Source organism: Coregonus clupeaformis, chromosome 1, assembly GCF_020615455.1.
Source record: "Coregonus clupeaformis isolate EN_2021a chromosome 1, ASM2061545v1, whole genome shotgun sequence".
Lineage (NCBI taxonomy): Eukaryota > Metazoa > Chordata > Actinopteri > Salmoniformes > Salmonidae > Coregonus > Coregonus clupeaformis.
The window spans coordinates 34,103,395-34,125,351 of NC_059192.1; the positions used below are offsets into that span (position 1 = coordinate 34,103,395).

The 21,957-nt window shown below is 43.7% G+C and overlaps 1 protein-coding gene across 1 annotated transcript in view; it reads left to right on the forward strand.

Moving 5' to 3' along the window:
* Nucleotides 1-2,991: 2,991 nt before the first annotated feature.
* The window catches only part of LOC121582383 (alpha-1,6-mannosylglycoprotein 6-beta-N-acetylglucosaminyltransferase B-like), a 44,867-nt gene continuing 25,901 nt past the window's right edge, over nucleotides 2,992-21,957 (forward strand). Inside the window, exons 1-6 of the mRNA XM_041898129.1 lie at nucleotides 2,992-3,037; nucleotides 3,974-4,095; nucleotides 8,589-8,718; nucleotides 8,902-9,032; nucleotides 18,151-18,215; nucleotides 18,376-18,549. Of these exons, the coding sequence (XP_041754063.1) occupies nucleotides 3,012-3,037; nucleotides 3,974-4,095; nucleotides 8,589-8,718; nucleotides 8,902-9,032; nucleotides 18,151-18,215; nucleotides 18,376-18,549 (648 nt within the window). The 5' untranslated portion in view covers nucleotides 2,992-3,011. The remainder of the gene's footprint in view (nucleotides 3,038-3,973; nucleotides 4,096-8,588; nucleotides 8,719-8,901; nucleotides 9,033-18,150; nucleotides 18,216-18,375; nucleotides 18,550-21,957) is intronic.

The window sequence follows — 21,957 nt, forward strand, 5'->3', positions numbered from 1 at the left end:
ATATGGGATTTCTTATGGCATTTTGTCTTTACGCTTTGTTAGATATATGAAATTGCACTGGCCTCTGCTTTAAATGGGGGAAAACCTTATAGCATTATACAAGTCCAGAAATCATTTAAAAATAATAATGTAGCAGGGTGAAACTATCATTAGCCTACCATTAAAATGTAATTACCAAACATTATAGTGCAAAGAACTTGAGAAGATTTTGAAAAACAAGATGCTCCACTGCTGTTTCAGGCAACATCAGAGTTATTGTGAGTGAGCCAGTTGGGAGTGGTGGAATAGAGGCAATATCATCAAGCCTTGTTTACAGACCTGGATGTCTGTCAAAGTAGTTAAGGGCACTGGAAAACGACAGGAAGGCACCCAGGCAATTTTAACAACACTCTGCTTTGTCCTCCTACTCAAAAGCACCCACAAAAAACTACGCCCAGCACATGACAGTTATTACAGATAACTCAATTAGGCCAAAGTGGTTCTGGCCGTGTGTTTTTGCTTTGTATTCTCTCATTATGTTGTTCATGTCTTCATTTGGTCTTCTTGCAGCAACAACAAGCCGACCCATAGGCCTATGTGTGTAATGAAACTTGTAAAACAAATAGCCAAATGTCCACGCCATAGAAAGAGACTCCATCATGTGTTTTTCTGAGAAGACCTTAGACATACTGTATTTTGTGGATGATAACCCACTCATATGACTCACAATGATGACATAGAATACACTGTCCACAACAGTACTTCCTGTCTACTCTTTGTCTAATTCTGTTGTGTTTGCCTGTCTTTTCAGGTCTACCCTGTCCTGTCTGTCTCAAAGCCAGCTTTACTATGGCCATGGAGTTGGTTAATTGAGCCTTTGTTACATGCCAGCTGCTGGCATCAGTCCAACAGACATGACTGTAGGAGTGGACAGCGTTCATATCATGTGAGGTACACTAATCCATAGGACGCTGACTATCGCGCTAGGGCTACATTTAGTGCTGTATATAAGCACAACAAACACTGAGCCTCAGCCTATAGCACGCTCTAACATCAGAGCTATTTGATTGGACAGAGAATACCACTGTTTGGTGAGAGATTGAGGTGGGGAAAGACAAGGGAGAGAGAGAGAGCGAGAGAGCGAGAGAGAGAGAGACAGATGGGTCTAAAGCCAGTAAGCCTTAAGGTCCAAGCTTATGGGGGGTTTATGCTCATGAAATCCTTCCGCTTCGACACGCTGTGACATCACACCTATGGAAGGCAGGCAAGCACACACACATGCAGGCACGTACACATGCACACGAACATGGACACGTGCGCACACACACACAAACACAAACACACCTCCATCAGTATCTTTTGACCCTTGCGATGTTCGAAGAAAGGTGTGACGTCATGTGCTGATGTCAAGGTCGGACGTACTTAAGTGAGATGTTTGTTTGCCAAGTTGAACTTAAAGGCGTTCAATGTTAATTGCATTACCAGCTTTGGTGCAATTGTCACAATTACCATATTATACCTACTATAAAGACATTAAAGTGACATTGACATTTCACATTGATAAAGTTGTCCTCCGATCAGGGGAGGGTGGTGATGGGACATTAATTTCATTTCCTTATTTCATTACACTAAAAACTTTAAACATGTGGATACAAACTGAAAGGGATGTCATCTTTAGTCTTCTCATTCCAATGGTAGTTGAGTTTCCCCTACAAAAATAACCTAAAGAAGGATCATTACCAACCTACAGCAGGAAATAGGCCTATCAAAACTGGGACTAGGCTGCCCTCTTCAGACTGCATGACGAACTGCACATACTATATCTGTCCAACTACTAATTGGATCCTGCAGTCTAAACTCCTCTCCTCTGGTATTTCTGAGGTCAGATGTCCTTCAAAAGACTTATGTGTGCGACCTGAAGTGGTGTGTGTGTGTGTGTGTGTGTGTGAGTAAACTGGAGTAACAGAGAGACATGTATTATTGATATTCAAGCCTATCATAAGGCACAACGTTGGGTTTTTATTATTTGCTTGCTATTGGCATTGAAATTAGTTAATTTATGTGTTAAATCTCAAACAGTATGCCCTCTAAGATATTCAAATAGGCTGGAGTAGCAAGTAGAGTCTCCAGTTCAGTTGTGTTTCCATTCACAAAAAGGGCTTTTTACTTTGGGTGGTGGGGCTGAAAGAGGCTATGTCACCCAATAGCGTGAGCTCCATTGTATCTGTGAAAGGCCCCAGCAGCACCATGGGTATTGTGTTCTCAAGAGGGGAATCAGGTTTCCTTGACAACCGCAGGATGCCTACCCAGAGGCTAGGGACGGAGAACAGGAGGCCAGAGAAGGAGGGAAAGAGAGTGAAGAGAGACAAAAAACAAATGAGACTTTCCAGCCCCGCGTTTTCTCCTGTTTCTTGTATTAGGTCGTTTTTGAAAGAGGGAGCGATGTTGGAGGTTGCCGCCAGGTTGTGACGGAGACCTAGGAGGCGAGTGTTTGTGTGGTGTGTGTGTGTTTGTGTGTGTGTCTGCGCTGAATCGGTGAGTACGCCTGGCTGTTCCAATGTCTTTATAACTCTGGCTTATAGACCACACAGAGTAACAAAACAAAGGGACTGAAGTATTGGCAGAGTTTGTTACATTTATCAGTGTATCATTAACTTTCAATAGGAAACACAAAGCCATATGTTGAGACAGTTTTACGCCTTGTCAAAATTATGACTGAATATGGAAGGGGATTCATATATTCCCATCAGTGTAAATGGAAACTCTGATCCAACTGTCCATGATGTGGTGTTTTGAACTGAGTGGTGAAAAAGTTCAGGTGGTCTTGTACACAAAGGAAACCATTCTTTGACCCTATCTGCCTTATTTTCACTTTTGAAAACAGTGAAGAAGAGAATAAATGATTACTAGAGGCAGCATCTCTTTGCGTTTCTTTCTCCAAACTATTGCAGTATTGACTGATAATAACTCTTATTTCTTCAAATGTATAATTTTCTGTTTTGACAGTCAGGCCCACGTCTTGACTCTGGATCATGCGTTTCGCACTGCGACCCCGGAGGTAAGGGCTCATCCCAAAAGCCTAACAACTGATTAAGACTATATCTACTGTGTAGGAATACGGTTGACTCCTTATAGGTTATTCACACGTCTGAGTGTTCATATCTCTGGATATCTGCATGTGTTTATTGCATGTTTGTCATGCCAGTTACATCGCATTTATCTGGAGTTGACTGAATGTACAGTATACAGTAAATGGATTATAATGTAGAGTTGACTGACTGTTGGACCCACAAACAATGGACTCTTACTAAGTTTTGAACTTCATGGTGTCATCCTGCAACTCTTATTTCTGAGTTTTTCCCTTAGTCGCTGATAGCCCTATAGTGGATGTTGTTTCACAAAGACCCGGGCCAGTCGTTGAGTGTTCTTTGACTGATTTCTCTGTATGGAGAGCTTTACTAATACAATTGAATTGAATTCAATTGAATCGCCTTGAGTGCTGAGTTTGGTTGTGTGTTTGGCTTGGCCCGAGTGTGTTTCACTTCTGGAACACACTCTTTGTAGCCAATTTGCTCGAACGCCAGTTCTCTTCTGCCCCAGTAAAAACCCGAACCCAAAGGAGTCGCTTGCTCAAGTCGCTCTCATGCCATGACGGCACATCACTCTCCAGCTGTTTGTTATGACAAAGAGAACCATTCTTATTTTATGTCTGTCCATGGAACAAGTTAATTTCCTCCTCTTCTCAATGCACTCAGTGCATGACAAACTAAGGCTACATGGAGATCACCACAATTAATTACATGACTTAAGGTCAAGCTTGGTCCCCCTCTACATGGTGCTACACGATACACAATATGATACCATGTGTCGAAGCTAAATATAAGTTAATTGCAATTACATTACTAGTAGTGGTAGTTTAGTGTAGTGATGAGTTCTGCTAAACCCAACACTAACCCATGTCCGTCTGTCCTGCTGTCCTCCTGTCTGTCTCCAGTGGCTGCTTGGTGCTGTGTCTTTCTGTCTCTCTGCTCACCCTGCTGCTGCAGAGCCTCTGGGTGCCTCCAGAGATGACCAGGGAGGAGCCGGCAGGTGCAGGGAGGTCTCCTGAGGAACAGGGTAAGTGTCCCAAGCATAGAAATATAATCTACAGTCATTCTACTGTATTTCTATGGTCCTAATCTTTCGAGGAATAGAATAGATTAGATAGTGAAATGCTTTACATGACTGAGAACTATGCTGACACCTGTGTTAAGATCCTTTCTAGTGAGGACTCTCTCTCTCTCTCTCTCTCTCTCTCTCTCTCTCTCTCTCTCTCTCTCTCTCTCTCTCTCTCTCTCTCTCTCTCTCTCTCTCTCTCTCTCTCTCTCTCTCTCTCTCTCTCTCTCTCCCCTCCATCTTTCATTGCCACTCCTTCCTGTAGTTCTGTGGTTGGTGAGGAGTGATGCAGTAACTGTCAGCTGAGTAAACAGGCAGGGGGTGGATAGGGTGACATCACCATCAAAGGGTTCCTTCCTGTATGTGTCACTTGGTAGATGGTTTAACCCCAATCCTCAGACCCCCGGACCCCCCATCCACAACCTCCCTGTGGGTCTATAACCATACACACACACACCACTAACCCCACATCACCGACACCCTAGCCCAAAATATTACGGTACTATTTTATTGTCCGATTACCACATTCGCTCAATACTAGCTATTTAGCGACCGGCCAGCCCAACATTTTATAGGCCTCTCCACGCACTACTTTTGTGCAAATGCTAATGTCTCAATCAGGAAGTCCTTGATCGGCCCTCCCAAATAGGTCCTTAAAGCCCAGCCGACAGGCCTCTTAAACACACATTTACTTTTTACTACGCCCCTGGTTGACTTGTTTTTCTGGCCGTCTGCTGCAGTCTGGCTGGTTAGGTTGCTGTGTGCTTATTATGTATACCATGGGGTTCGTCAAACAAGGAAAAGGACTACTGCTTTAGGTCAGCCAGAGGCATTGAGTGGAAGTGTAACAAACAACATTATGTGATGTTTGTTTTATAGTATGCTTGGCTAGCGACTGTTATAGTGGGGGGTCTATGTCTACACTCTTAGAAACAAGGTGCTATCTAGAACCTAAAAGGGTTCCTCGGCTGTCCTTATAGGAGAACCCTTTGAAGAACCCATTTTGGTTCCAGGTAAAACTATTTTGGGTTCCATGTAGAACCCTTTCCACAGAGGGGTCTACACTGAACAAAAATATACAGCATGCAACAATTTCAAAGGTTTTACTGAGTTACAATTCATAAAAGGAAATCCTCAATTGAAATAAATTCATTAGCCCCTAATCTATGGATTTCACATGATTGGGAATACAGATATGCATCTGTTGGTCACAGATACCTTAAAAAATAAAGGTAGGGGTGTGGATCAGAAAACCCGTCAGTATCTAGTGTGACCACCATTTTCCTCATGCAGCGCAACACATCTCCTTCGCATAGAGTTGATCAGGCTGTTGATTGTGGCTTGTGCAATGTTGTCCCACTCCTCTTCAATGGCTGTGCGAAGTTGCTGGATATTGGCGGGAACTGGAACACGCTGTCATACACGTCGATCCAGAGCATGCTCAATGGGTGATATGTCTGGTGAGTATGCAGGCCATGGAAGAACTGGGACATTTCAGCTTCCAGGAATTGTGTACAGATCCTTGCGACATGGGGCCGTACATTATCATGCTAAAACATGAGGTGATGGCGGCGGATGAATGGCACGACAATGGGCCTCAGGATCTCATCACGGTATCTCTGTACATTCAAATTGCCATCGATAAAATGCAATTGTGTTTGTTGTCCGTCGCTTATGTCTGCCCATACCATAAACCCACCACCACCATAGGGCACTCTGTTCACAACATTGACATCAGCAAACCGCTCGCCCACACAATGCCATACATGCAGTCTGCCATCTGCCCGGTACAGTTGAAACCGGGATTCATCTGTGAAGAGCACACTTCTCTAGTGTGCCAGTGGCCATCGAAGGTGAGCATTTGCCAACTGAAGGTTACGATATCGAACTGCAGTCAGGTCAAGACCCTGGTCAGGATGACAAGCATGCAGATGAGCTTCCCTGAGACGGTTTCTGACAGTTTGTGCAGAAATTCTTTGGTTGTGTAAACCCACAGTTTCATCAGCTGTCTGGGTGGCTGGTCTCAGACGATCCCGCAGGTGAAGAAGCCGGATGTGGAGGTCCTGGGCTGGCGTGGTTACATGTGGTCTGCGGTTGTGAGGCCAATTGGACGCACTGCCAAATTCCCTAAAACGACATTGGAGGCGGCTTATGGTAGAGAAATTAACATTCAAATCTCTGGCAACAGCTCTGGTGGACATTCCTGCAGTCAGCATGCCAATTGCACGCTCCCTCAAAACTTGAGACATCTGTGGCATTGTGTTGTGTGACAAAACTGCACATTTTAGAGTGGCCTTTTATTGTCCCCAGCACAAGGTGCACCTGTGTAAGGATCATGCTGTTTAATCAGCTTCTTGATATGCCACACCTGTCAGGTGGATGGATTATCTTGGCAAAGGAGAAATGCTCACTAACAGGGATGTAAACAAAAGTAGTTATCCCACTGGCTATAAGGTGAATGCACCTATTTGTAAGTCGCTCTGGATAAGAGCGTCTGCTAAATGACGTAAATGTAAATGTAAATTTGAGAGAAATAAGCTATTTTATATGGACAATTTCTGGGATCTTTTATTTCAGCTCATGAAACGTGGGGCCAACACTTTACATGTTGCGTTTATACCTGGAACAAAAAAGGGTTCTACTTGAAACCAAAAAGGGTTATCCAATGGGGATAGCTTAAGAACCCTTTTGGCACATATAGGATGTAGGCGTGTAGCCTGAGAAGAAATGCTTGTAAAAGGACATAGTTATAGTAGATTCAATATAGTTTCAAAGGTGTTCTTTCTAAATCGCTTCTTTATTGTGCCATAACAAATCGTTTACTTACTTTCTCTCTGTGAACTTTTTTTACTCTCTGTTGGGAGCATAGGTCATCCATCCATTTTTTGGGGATCCAGCAGAGAATTCAAATGGCATAGTTTCATACAAGGCATCAATATTGAGGCTGCAAATGTTGCAATGTGTTTTGGCATACACTAGAGCACAGTGTACAAAGAGTGAAGCACTACACATGATGATGGGCAATGTCTTACAGTACAAGCTAATATGAAATGGCAGTGTTAGGGAGAGAATGTTGAAACGAACCTGACCTCAATATGACTTTAGAACTGAGGGTGATGTCATCAAGTTGAGTCACGGGCCAGCGTTACCCATTATGGCGTCTGTGTAAACATTAACTTATGTCTAGGAGTGTGTCTATGTGTGTGGGTGTGTGTGCATGTGTGCCCATGTCTGTGTCTATTTGTGTGTGTATGTGTGTGTGTGCGTGCGTGTCTTTCCTGCATGTGTGTGTGTGTGGGGTGGAGGTTTCTGAAACCACAAAGCCACGTGAGAATATCGTAAGTCATGTGAAGAGCTCCAGTTACCACTCCAACAATATTTTCATGTCAGGAATTATGACTCTTGCCATCTGTCCTAAAATAGGCATGTTGAACATTTCAGTCTCACTGTAAAAATTATTTTTCCTCGCATAATCACTCAAGTCAACGAGAATAGATGGCATTATGTAATCTGTTGATGATGTTAATGATGTAATCTGGTATTTTATTTTAGGACAGGGTCTGATTGGCTATGACATTTACAATATGATGTGTGTACAGGTGGTCCATTCAGTGGTCTCCATTTGGAGTGTTTGATTAATGCCATTACCTGTCCATGTCTCAGAATTCTGTGTATTTCTCACTGTGCCATTATAACATGGACTGCATGGACCGTGAAAAAGGATGTGAATATTATACTCAATGGTATTCAATGGTATTATATTCAAGGGTATGCGCAATTTTACTGTGCAATACAATATGTTACCAGATCAGGGCCAGGATTTCCCCTGACCATGTGACCTGACCAAAAGAGAGACTCAGGTCACATGGTAACGGAATAGATCCTGATTATATACATATACTCACTGTACAAAATATTAGGAACAACTTCCTAATATTGAGTTGCACCCCCCTTTTCCCTCAGAACAGCTTCAATTCATCGGGGCATGGACTCTATAAGGTGTCGAATGCGTTCCACAGGGATGCTGGCCCGTGTTGATTCCAGTGCTTCCCATAAATGTGTCAAGTTGGCTGAGTGTCCTTAGGGTGGTGGATCATTCTTGAGACACACTGGAAACTGTTGAGTATGAAAACCCCAGCAGTGTTGCAGTTCTTGACATCAAACCGGCGCATGGCACCTACTACCATACCCCGTTCAAAGGCACTTCAATCTTTTGTCTTGCCCATTCACCCTCTGAATGGCACACATACAAAATCCATGTCTCAATTGTCTCAAGGTTTAAAAATCCTTTAACCTGTCTCCTCCCCTTCATCTACACTGATTGAAGTGGATTTAACAATTGACATCAATAAGGGATCATATCTTTCACCTGGATTCACCTGGTCAGTCAATGTCATGGAAAGAGCAGGGGTTCCTAATGTTTTGTACACTCAGTGTATAATATAAACTTTCAGGTCACCATGGTCACAGCGTGCGAAGACTGGCTCTACGCTTAGAGGCTCTGAGCTCTCAGGTGCAGCGGCTAACGAGGGAGAGAGACGCTCCCCAGTCTGCTAAAGAGGAACTCACCAACCTTCTGCAAAGGTACATCTACACTCCTAATACAAATCCACACTAAAACAAACTAGTTAAAATAATCTTATTTGATATTCAATACATAAACACAACATTATATCAGACACACAGCACTGAAACTAGATTATTCTGGTGAGTCTCATGTGGTGTGCGTGTGTGTGTGTGTGTGTGCGTGCTTGTGTGGTCACCCAGTCTCCGGCAGGACCAGGAGGGCTTGGTGCGGTCCGTGGAGATGGAGCTACAGAGAATGGCCCAGAAACTGGACAGCCTCGGTCATCAGTCCCACACACCGCGGCCACAAGACGACCACAGACCACAGACAGGTAGGACCACAACCAGGTCTGGTCGTAGCCTTTCTCTAACTAATAATAATACAATATGATTGTTTAGTAGACATACATTTATTATTAAAAGCAACTTACAGTACAGAGGGGCCATGCAGGAATCAAACCCCAAACTTGGAACCACATTGGAACTACATCACATACAGCGCACTCGGAAAGTATTCAGACCCCTTGACTTTTTCCACATTTTGTTACGTTACAGCCTTATTCTAAAATGGATTAAATTGTTTTTTTCCCCCTCATCAATCTACACACAATACCCCATAATGACAAAGCAAAAATAGGTTTTTAGAACCTTTTGCAAATGTATTAAAATGTTTAAACTGAAATATCACATTTACATAAGTATTCCGACCCTTTACTCAGTACTTTGTTGAAGCACCTTTGGCAGCAATTACAGCCTCGAGTCTTCTTGGGTACAAGCTTGGCACACCTATATTTGGTGAGTTTCTCCCATTCTTTCAGATTCCTGCTTACAAGCAAAAACTAAAGTAGGAAGTACCAGTGACTCGCTCAATACAGAAGTGGTCAGATGACGCAGATGCTAAGCTACAGGACTGTTTTGCTAGCACAGACTGGAATATGTTCCGGGATTCTTGCGATGGCATTGAGGAGTACACCACAACAGTCACTGGCTTAATCAATAAGTGCATCAATGACGTTGTCCCCACAGTGACCATACGTACATACCCCAACCAGAAGCCATGGATTACAGGCAACATCCGCACTGAGCTAAAGGGTAGAGCTGCCGCTTTCAAGGAGCGGGACTCTAACCCGGACGCTTATAAGAAATCCCGCTATGCCCTCCGACGAACCATCAAACAGGCAAAGAGTCAATACAGGACTAAGATTGAATCATACTACACCGGCTCCGCAGCTCGTCGGATGTGGCAGGGCTTGCAAACTATTACAGACTACAAAGGGAAGCACAGCCGCGAGCTGCCCAGTGACACGAGCCTACCAGACAAGCTAAATTACTTCTATGCTCGCTTCGAGGGAAGCAACACTCAAGCATGCATGAGAGCATCAGCTGTTCCGGACGAATGTGTGATCACGCTCTCCGTAGCCGATGTGAGTAAGACCTTTAAACAGGTCAACATTCACAAGGCCGCAGGGTCAGACGGATTACCAGGACGTGTACTCCGAGCATGCACTGACCAACTGGCAAGTGTCTTCACTGACATTTTCAACCTGTCCCTGACTGAGTCTGTAATACCAACATGTTTCAAGCAGGCCACCATAGTCCCTGTGCCCAAGAACACTAAGGTAACTACCGACCCGTAGCACTCACGTCTGTAGCCATGAAGTGCTTTGAAAGGCTGGTCATGGCTCACATCAACACCATTATCCCAGAAACCCTAGACCCACTCCAATTTGCATACCGCCCCAACAGATCCACAGATGATGCAATCTCTATTGCACTCCACACTGCCCTTTCCCACCTGGACAAAAGGAACACCTACGTGAGAATGCTATTAATTGCCTACAGCTCAGCGTTCAACACCATGGTGCCCTCAAAGCTCATCACCAAGCTAAGGACCCTGGGACTAAATACCTCCCTCTGCAACTGGATCCTGGACTTCCTGACGGGCCGCCCCCTGCTGGTAAGGGTAAGTAACAACACATCTGCCACGCTGATCCTCAACACGGTGGCCCCTCAGGGGTGCGTGCTTAGTCCCCTCCTGGACTCCCTGTTCACCCATGACTGCATGGCCAAGCACGACTGCAACACCATCATTAAGTTTGCCGATGACACAACAGTGGTAGGCCTGATTACCGACAACGATGAGACAGCCTATAGGGAGGAAGTCAGAGACCTGGCCGTGTGGTGCCAGGATAACAACCTCTCCCTCAATGTGATCAAGACAAAGGAGATGATTGTGGAGTACAGGAAATAAGGACCGAGCACGCCCCCATTCTCATCGACGGGGCTGTAGTGGAGCAAGTTGAGAGCTTCAAGTTTCTTGGTGTCCACATCACCAACAAACTATCATGGTCCAAACCCACCAAGACAGTCGTGAAGAGGGCACAACAAAGCCTATTCCCCCTCAGGAGACTGAAAAGATTTGGCATGGGTCCTCAGATCCTCAAAAAGTTATACAGCTGCACCATTGAGAACATCCTGACTGGTTGCATCACCGCCTGGTATGGCAACTGCTCGTTCTTCCGACCGTAAGGCACTACAGAGTGTAGTCCCCTGTAGCTCAGTTGGTAGAGCATGATCGCTTGTAACGCCAGGGTTGTGGGTTTGTTTCCCACGGGGGGCCAGTATGAAAATGTATGCACTCACTAATTGTAAGTCGCTCTGGATAAGAGCGTCTGCTAAATGACTAAAATGTAAATGTAGTGCGTACGGCCCAGTACATCACTGGGAACAAGCTTCCTGCCATCCAGGACCTCTATACCAGGTGGTGTCAGAGGAAGGCCCTAGAAATAGCCAAAGACTCCAGCCACCCTAGTCATAGTCTGTCCTCTCTGCTACCGCACGGTACCAGAGCGCCAAGTCTAGGTCCAAAAGGCTTCTTAACAGCTTCTACCCCCCAAGCCATAAGACTCCTGAACAGCTAGTCAAATGGCTACCCGGACTATTTGCAACGCTGCTGCTACTCTCTGTTTATTACCTCTACCCACATGTACATATTACTTCAATTACCTCGACTAACCTGTGCCTCCGCACATTGACTCTGTGCCGGTACCACCTGTATATAGCCTCGCTACTGTTATTTTACTGCTGCTCTTTAATTATTTGTTATTTTTCTATTTTTCTTCTTTTTTTGTTTTTACTTATCAATTTTTTACTTAACTCTTATTTTTCTTAAAACTGCATTGTTGGTTAAGGGCTTGTAAGTAATAATTTCACTGTAAGGTCACCTGTTGTATTCGGCACAGGTCACAAATAAAATTTGATTTGATTTGATCCTCTCAAGCTCTGTCAGGATGGATGGGGAACGTCGCTGCATGGCTATTTTCAGGTCTCTCCAGAGATGTTCAATCGGGTTCAGGTCCGGGCTCTGGCTGGGCCGTTCAATGGCATTCAGATACAGTGGGGGAAAAAAGTATTTAGTCAGCCACCAATTGTGCAAGTTCTCCCACTTAAAAAGATGAGAGAGGTCTGTAATTTTCATCATAGGTACACGTCAACTATCAGAATGACCATCTGGTTCTTGGTCACCTCCCTGAACAAGGCCCTTCTCCCCCGATTGCTCAGTTTGGCCAGCTCCAGGAAGAGTCTTGGTGGTTCCAAACTTCTTCCATTTAAGAATGATGGAGGCCTCTGTGTTCTTGGGGACCTTCAATGCTGCAGACATTTTTTGGTACCCTTCCCCAGATCTGTGCCTCGACACAATCCTGTCTCGGAGCTCTACGGACAATTCCTTCAACCTCATGGCTTGGTTTTTGCTCTGACAACTGTGGGACCTCATATAGACAGGTGTGTGCCTTTCCAAATCATGTCCAATCAATTGAATTTACCACAGGTGGACTCCAATCAAATTGTAGAAACATCTCAAGGATGATCAATGGAAACAGGATGCACCTACATTTTGAGTCTCATAACAAAGTGTCTGAATACTTATGTAAATAAGGTATTTCTGTTTTTAAATTTGCTAACATTTCAAAAAACCTGTTTTCGCTTTGTCATTATGGGGTATTGTGTGTAGATTGATGAGGTGAAAAATTATTTAATTCCGCTGGGGCCACCGTACGTAAAATGCTTTGGATAAAAGCGTCTGCTAAATGGCATATATTATTATACACTGAGTACACCAAACATTAGGAACACCTTCCTAATATTGAGTTGCACCCCCCGTTTTGTCCTCAGAACAGCCTCAATTCGTCGGGGCATGGACTCTACAAGGTGTCGAAAGCATTCCGCAGGGATGCTGGCCAATGTTGACTCCAATGCTTCCCATGGTTGTGTCAAGTTGGCTGGATGTCCTTTAGGTGGTGGACCATTATTGATACACGTGGGAAACTGTTGAACGTGAAAAACCCAGCAGCGTTGCAGTTCTTGACAGAAACCGGTGCAACTGGTACCTACTACCATACTCCATTCAAAGACACTTAAATGTTTTGTCTTGCCCATTCACCCTCTGAATGGCACACCCACACAATCCATGTCTCAATTGTCTCAAGGGTTTACCATCCTTCTTTAACCTGTCACCTCCCCTTCATCTACACTGATTGAAGTGGAGTTAACAAGTGACATCAATAAGGGATCATACTGCAGCTTTCACCTGGATTCACCTGGTCAGTCTATGTCATGGAAAGGTGTTCCTAATGTTTTGTACACTCAGTGTATATTATCATAGAACGTCATACTACATTTAGTAACATATAGCATATAATATATCTTATCATAGCACATTAGTAAAGATGCAATGACTAGATGCTTTTGTTGGAGTTGGCACCTAATTTAACCTGTGGCCATTGGCCATTAAGCCAATGCAGCCAGTCTCCCCATTTCACCACAATAAAACTATTGGTCGACTATAGTGCTTTAGAGATCGGCTGGAGAGACTCTGATATTCTAACTCGAGGCCGCAGTTCAGGGCTGTGCAATAGTTCAAGTTCAAAGATTAACAACATAGTGAAGTTAATAGCCTGGGATTCTAGAAGGGATGGTCGTTGGCCAGTAGGGGTCAAAGGTGAGAGACTACAGGTGAATATGAGGGAGGGAGTCCTTAAGGCCGATGAATGAGGGGTTTAACGAGTCCCAGAGAGCTAGCGGAGTGTGTGTGTTTGTCTGTGTGATTGTGTGTTTGTGTGTGTGTGTATGGAGGTGTGTGTGTGTGCGTGCGTGGAGCAAGCCGCCAGGAGGAAAAGCTTTACGTCTCCCCTAAAACCCCCCCGGAGAGGTGTTAGGTGGGAGTTGGGTTACGGGCCGACCCTGCCACGTGAGGACGGAGGGGGGAGCTGGGGAGAGTGGCAGAAAGGGAGAGAGCGAGATGGAGGGAGAGAGAAAGAGAACGAGAAAGAGCGAGAAACTGAAAGAGAGAGGGAGGGTGAGAGAGCGAGAGCGAAGAGAGAAAGTGAATGCTCACAAACCCTGAATAAGGTGATTCATACAAAGCAGGCCACACAATCCCCCCCCACCTCCATACACACACTTCTCACCACGAGCAGCCCACCCTCCTTCCCGACCTGCCTCTCTTCCCCTCACATTACCTCAGACCCCATAAAGAGCGATCAAATTACCCAGGAGCCCTTTCAATGGCCTGTTGACTCGTACGCGTGTTTTTTCAGATGCAGATTTTTTTTCATCTTCTCATCAGCTTTTTCAGCCTTCGCACCGTGGCTGTGACTGGGATTTTATTTTATTTTCTGCCTGTTTTACAAGGTTGTTTTACACAGCTAAGGCCTGTGTGTTTTGGCACGGTCTGCATTGTAAAGGAGAATGTTTGGGGTGGGGGGAGGCAGGTGGGTTAGGTGTGTGTATGTGTGTGTTTGACGTTTATGTGTGTTGTGTGTGTGTGTGTGATTGACACTAGGGGGAAGAAGGCGGAGTGCTTACGGGAAGGGGCCTCTTTGGGAACACAGTGGGGTTCTTCTCATGCTATAGAATGCTACACTGTAAAAAAGCCAACTTAACCAATTGCCTAATCAGCGTTATTCTGAGTTGGGTGGACTTTGAAAGAACAAGAAATTGAGCTAACGCGTGTTCAAATAAAGTTTGTTAACTCAACAAACTTTGCTCATAGTGAGTATAAAAACTTGTTGAGTCGAATTACAAATTCATGTTCATAATCCTATTGCAGCTGTTGCCTTTCAATTGTACGTTGAATCAACAAACTGCTCGAAGTGAGCTAAATTCTAACAAGCTTGTTGAGTAAAATTACAAATGTATGTTTGCTCAAAACCATGGCCATCATTATCATATTTCCCAGCATGCTCTATTGCAGGTTCATTTTCAGAATTGTTTGTTTCAATACCTGTCACGTTCGTTGTATAAAAGATTGGACCAAGGTGCAGTGTGGTATGCGTACATAGTCGTTTACTATATAAACACTAACAAAATCCAACAGACCGTGAAGTTCAAAAGGCTAAACATCCAACAAGCCAAACAGAAACAAGATCCCACAACATAGGTAGGCAAAATGGCTGCCTAAGTATGATCCCCAATCAGAGACAACGATCGACAGCTGCCTCTGATTGGGAACCACACCCGGCCAACATAGATATAGACAACATAGATATTCACATAGATATTCACACCCTGACCAACTCAACTAGAGAGTGACAATATCTGTGTTTCTGCATGTACATTGATTGGTTGATTAATCTTATGCTACAAAATAGGGATGTGCATATTTCCCTTTCAAGACGATTCAATATGTATTTAGATGCAGGAACGATACGTTTTAGTTTCAAGCGATTCGGTGCGATTTGGTTTGATTAGAGAAACGAATCGATGCGAATCGATGCGGTTCAATGCGATTTGATTAAAAAAGTGTTAGGGCTTGTAATGTATCAATATTTATCTTTAAAAATGATCTATGATATAGCCAATGAATATATACAGTTGAAGTCGGAAGTTTACATACACTTGTGGTCCTCTGTAGCTCAGCTGGTAGAGCACAGCGCTTGTAACGCCAGGGTAGTGGGTTCGATCCCCGGGACCACCCATACACAAAAATGTATGCACACATGATTGTAAGTCGCTTTGGATAAAAGCGTCTGCTAAATGGCGTATTATTATTACTTAGGTTGTAGTCATTAAAACTCGTTTTTCAACCACTCCACTAATTTCTTGTTAACAAACTATAGTTTTGGCAAGTCGGTTAGGACATCTACTTTGTGCATGACACAAGTAATTTTTCCAACAATTGTTTACAGATAGATTATTTCCAAACGCCTGAAGGTACCACGTTCATCTGTACAAACAATAGTACGCAAGTATAAACATTATGGGACCACGCAGCCGTCATACCGCTCAGGAAGGAGACGCGTTCTGTCTCCTAGAGATGAACGTACTTTGGTGCAAATCAATCCCAAAACAACAGCAAAGGACCTTGTGAAGATGCTGGAGAAAACAGGTACAAAGGTATCTATATCCACAGTAAAACGAGTCCTATATCGACATAACCTGAAAGGCCGCTCAGCAAGGAAGAAGCCACTGCTCCAAAACCGCCATAAAAAAGCCAGATTACGGTTTGCAACTGCACATGGGGACAAAAATCGTACTTTTTGGAGAAATGTCCTGTGGTCTGATGAAACAAAAATAGAACTGTTTGGCCATAATGACCATCGTTATGTTTGGAGGAAAAAGGGGGCTGCTTGCAAGCCGAAGAACACCATCCCAACCGTGAAGCACGGGGGTGGCAGCATCATGCTGTGGGGGTGCTTTGCTGCAGGAGGGACTGGTGCACTTCACAAAATAGATGGTATCATGAGGAAGGAATATAATGTGGATATATTGAAGCAACATCTCAAGACATCAGTCAGGAAGTTAAAGCTTGGTCGCAAATGGGTCTTCCAAATGGACAATGACCCCAAGCATACTTCCAAAGTTGTGGCAAAATGGCTTAAGGACAACAAAGTCAAGGTATTGGAGTGGCCATCAGAAAGCCCTGACCTCAATCCTATAGAACATTTGTGGGCAGAACTGAAAAAGCGTGTGCGAGCAAGGAGGCCTACAAACCTGACTCAGTTACACCAGCTCTGTCAGGAGGAATGGGCCAAAATTTACCCAACTTATTGTGGGAAGCTTGTGGAAGGCTACCCGAAACGTTTGACCCAAGTGAAACAATTTAAAGGCAATGCTACCAAATACTAATTGAGTGTATGTGAACTTCTGACCCACTGGGAATGTGATGAAAGAAATAAAAGCTGAAATAAATCATTGTCTCTACTATTCTTCTGACATTTCACATTCTTAAAGTAAAGTGGTGATCCTAACTGACCTAATACAGGGAATTTGTACTAGGATTAAATGTCAGGAATTGTGAAAAACTGAGTTTAAATGTATTTGGCTAAGATGTATGTAAACTTCCGACTTCAACTGTAGCACAACTTTGGATTTCACCCCAATCTCATAATCTAATGGCTTAGACCTTTTGGAAGTTTTGACCAACTCAGTGAGCTTCTCTTGTTCTCCAGCTTTGACCATGCAGTGCGGGTAGCAAAAAGGATTGCTGTCCTCGTTATGAAATTATCAACTTGTATATCTAAAAATGACCATATACAGTGCATTCGGAAAGTAAAAAGTCAGACCCCTTGACTTTTTCCACATTTTGTTACGTTACAGCCTTATTCTGAAATGTCCTCATTAATCTACACACAATACCCCATAATGACAAAGTGAAAACAGGTTTTTAGAAATGTTTGCAAAGTTATCAAAAATAAAAAACAGACACTTTATTTACATAAGTATTCAGACCCTTTACTCAGTACTTTGTTGAAGCACCTTTACCAATGCACTCATATCTTAAACATTTGAACCGGGGACCGATGCATATGTGAATCGTTACATCCCTACCACACAAACATAATAACATATATTTTTCTAAACGAATCCAATCTGTTGGTAGTTTAACGTTTTCCATTGAAAATGGCTGTTCTGAGATGACTGTTCCAGTTTATAAGCTTTAGGTAGACTCAATAATCAATCTTCTCTACGCTGGCAGTCATTCTCAATGCAGGTTGCAGGCAATTAAAAGTTCAAATTGTTGAATATCCTCACTCTGGCTGGAGTGGTTTACACATCACTTTGCAAGCCAGCATAATGTGACTTGCAGGCTTGATGTGGCCTGTAAACCAAGAGTTTCAGACCACTGCGTTAGGTTGTAACTAGGCCCTCAAAGAAAGGCCTTATGATATATGTAATGTATTGTCATAGATTTAAACTGGGAAATATGCAAAAAAGGTAGATTTGTATGTTCACTCAACTTGGGCTATATGCCCAAATGTTAAGCAAACTCGCAATCCTAATGCAGCTGGTTGCCTTACAATTGTATGTTGAATCAACATTTATGTTTTACAGTGTAGGAATCGAGTGCTGATTCAAGTTTATTACCCACTGAGTACGCTGAGCAGCACAGAGGTTGTTGGTAAAATAAAGTATAATTTTATATAATATCACAACAATCTCTTTTGTCAGGTCTCCATGAGGTTTGTGAGGTGCCCGAAGACCCTGTGTATCCCCACTGTGCTGAGAAAGTTGAGGTGAGTCACAACACGATCAGTTAACAGTTAAGCATGTAAATCTGTTTTTGTTGTTGGGCCCATGACGTCAACGTTTCTCCTGTCAATGTTGTCACAAACCTATTTTTCTGTCTCTATCTCTTTGTTTTCGAACACAAACACTTTGGCGTTACATTCCCAGTTCCTGCAAGCCCGTTGGGACTCAGACCCCTGCTATGCTTTCTACGGGGTGGATGGTACCACCTGCTCCATCATGACCTACCTGAGTGAGAGAGAAGACTTCTGTCCCCCCCGCCCTGGAAGAAACCATTCAGCACTACCATGGCACCAGCAACCACGCACCCACAAAGAGGAGGTAGCTTTAGAACAGGTTGAATGTCACTTGGCATAGGTATTATGACTATCAAAATCTATCATGGAAAAACAATGTTTATGGACTTCACTGAACATATGGTGACGGTTTTAGTAGCCTTTTGTCGAGACATTTTTTATTTAACCTTTTATTTAAGCAGGGAGTCATGCTGAGACCACTGTCTCTTTCGCAGATGAGCCCTGCATAAACACATCAATAAATATCAATTACACTATACATATATATATATACACATCAATTACACAATACATATGAAACAAACACATTATTCAGTAAAAAGGCCCTCTAACATCCGCCTGAATTGCCCTAGAGCCGGGAGGGGCTAGGCCCATGGACCAATAAAATAACAAATAAAAAACGTACTGTTGAGAGTTAGAATAATAGAATACACAAGGATGTAGGTATGCAGACCCACGAGCCCTCATGTTAAGTTCCGTTTTTTTTTGGCACCCACCCCCATCCCTGCCCTAGAGGCACCAACTCCACCAACTTCAAGGACTTTTGGAGATCATTCCACATGAGGCGGTACATTTTTTAAAAGCAGATTTACCTAACTCAGTGGACATTGAAGGGATCTCCATCAAGTACCAATTTCAGTTCGACCAAGGCTTTCTGCAGGGCTATAAAGCAGATTGAAGCTCTGACATTAAGCTCTGACGATAATTATTTCGGTCACACGGGTCACCACCTTTGTGAAGGGGGAGTATATGGGCCGCCTTCCAGACCCTGGGGATGGTACCAGAAATAATTGTAAGGTTACAAATATTTGTTTAAGATTCTGCAATCAGAGGAGCAGAAAGCTGCAGCAAGAAAGGATCAAGCAAATCAGCCCCAGTGTTTTTTACACCAATCTTGCGCAAGGCGTCTGGCACATTACGAGTAGAAAGTTGTTGAAATGAAAACAAAGATTCACCAGAAGTTGACGGAACTTCCATCGAGCCAACTAGAGGCTGGGAGAAGGGCAGGCAGTCGACTGGCTGACCAAGGTCAATTAAACCACAATTTCTTTCAAATAAAAAGCCTGCCGAGATAAAATGCTGATTAAAAGCACTATTTATCTCATTTTTCTCAGTAATGATGCCAGAGTCTGAGATAACTTGCTTAGGCAGGGAAGGAGAGGAATTTCCACGCTACAGTGCATTAATTAACTGTTTTCCAAAAATTTCGACAGATCACTAGAAGCTTTCTTGATTGAGAAAGTGCATCTATTTCTCAATTGCCTGAAATGCTGCCAATCATCTACAGAGTCAGTTTTTCCTGATTTCTTATCTTAACAAGATCTGAAAGTTCTATAGAGAACCAAAGATTTGTTATATTTCTTACTCAAAGGCGTTTAAAGTGAGTGTGTTTTTCTGCCAGAGAGAGAAAAATAGATGAGAACAATTCTAGAGCTAATTCAGGGCTAGGCATGCAGCTGATAGAGGAGAAGTCAGAGTAACACATATCATGAAGAAAAGCTTGTGGGGAATTTTTTAAATAATCTACAGTGCCTTCTGAAAGTATTCACACCTCTTGACTTTTTCCACATTTTGTTGTATTACAGTCTGAATTTATAATTGATTAAATTTAGCATTTTTTGTCACTGACCTACCTACACACAAATAATTATGTTTTTCAATTTTTTTACAAATTAATTCAAAATGAAAAGTTTAAATGTCTTGAGTCAATTAGTATTCAACACCTTTGTTATGGCAAGCTTAATTAATGGATGAGTAAAAATTTGCTTAACAAGTCACATCATAAGTTGCATGGACTCACTCTGTGTGCAACAATAGTGTTTAACATGAATTTTGAATGACTACCTCATCTCTGTACCCCACACATACAATTACTGTATCTGTAAGGTCCGTCAGTTGAACAGTGAATTTCAAACACAGATTCAACCACAAAGACCAGGGAGGTTTTCCAATGCCTCGCAAAGAAGGGCACCTATTGGTAGATGGGTAAAAAAAAAAAAAAACTGACACTGAATATCCCTTTGAGTATGGTGAAGTTATTATTTACATTTTGGATGGTGTATTAATATACCCAGACACTATAAAGATACAGGCATCCTTTCTAACTCAGTTGCCGGAGAGGAAGAAAACCGCTCAGGGATTTCAGCATGAGGCCAATGGTGAATTTAAAACAGTTACAATGGCTGTGATAGGAGAAAACTGAGGATGGATGAACAACGTTGTAGTTACTCCACAATACTAACATTTACATTTACATTTTAGTCATTTAGCAGACGCTCTTATCCAGAGCGACTTACAGGAGCAATTAGGGTTAAGTGCCTTGCTCAAGGGCACATTTACGTCATTTAGCAGACGCTCTTATCCAGAGCGACTTACAAATTGGTGCATTCACCCTATAGCCAGTGGGATAACCACTTTACAATTATTATTATTTTTTTATTTTATTTTTTTAAATTTGGGGGGGGGGGTAGAAGGATTACTTTATCCTATCCCAGGTGTTCCTTAAAGAGGTGGGGTTTCAAATGTCTCCGGAAGGTGGTGAGTGACTCCGCTGTCCTGGCGTCGTGAGGGAGCTTGTTCCACCATTGGGGTGCCAGAGCAGCGAACAGTTTTGACTGGGCTGAGCGGGAACTATGCTTCCGCAGAGGACGGGGAGCCAGCAGGCCAGAGGTGGATGAACGCAATGCCCTCGTTTGGGTGTAGGGACTGATCAGAGCCTGAAGGTACGGAGGTGCCGTTCCCCTCACTGCTCCATAGGCAAGCACCATGGTCTTGTAATGGATGCGAGCTTCAACTGGAAGCCAGTGGAGTGTGCGGAGGAGGGGGTGACGTGAGAGAACTTGGGAAGGTTGAACACCAGACGGGCTGCGGCATTCTGGATGAGTTGTAGGGGTTTAATGGCACAGGCAGGGAGCCCAGCCAACAGCGAGTTGCAGTAATCCAGACGGGAGATGACAAGTGCCTGGATTAGGACCTGTGCCGCTTCCTGTGTAAGGCAGGGTCGTACTCTCCGAATGTTGTAGAGCATGAACCTGCAGGATCGGGTCACCGCCTTGATGTTAGCGGAGAACGACAGGGTGTTGTCCAGGGTCACGCCAAGGCTCTTCGCACTCTGGGAGGAGGACACAACGGAGTTGTCAACCGTGATGGCGAGATCATGGAACGGGCAGTCCTTCCCCGGGAGGAAGAGCAGCTCCGTCTTGCCAGGGTTCAGCTTGAGGTGGTGATCCGTCATCCATACTGATATGTCGGCCAGACATGCAGAGATGCGATTCGCCACCTGGTTATCAGAAGGGGGAAAGGAGAAGATTAGTTGTGTATCGTCAGCGTAGCAATGATAGGAGAGGCCATGTGAGGATATGACAGAGCCAAGTGACTTGGTGTATAGGGAGAAAAGGAGAGGGCCTAGAACTGAGCCCTGGGGGACACCAGT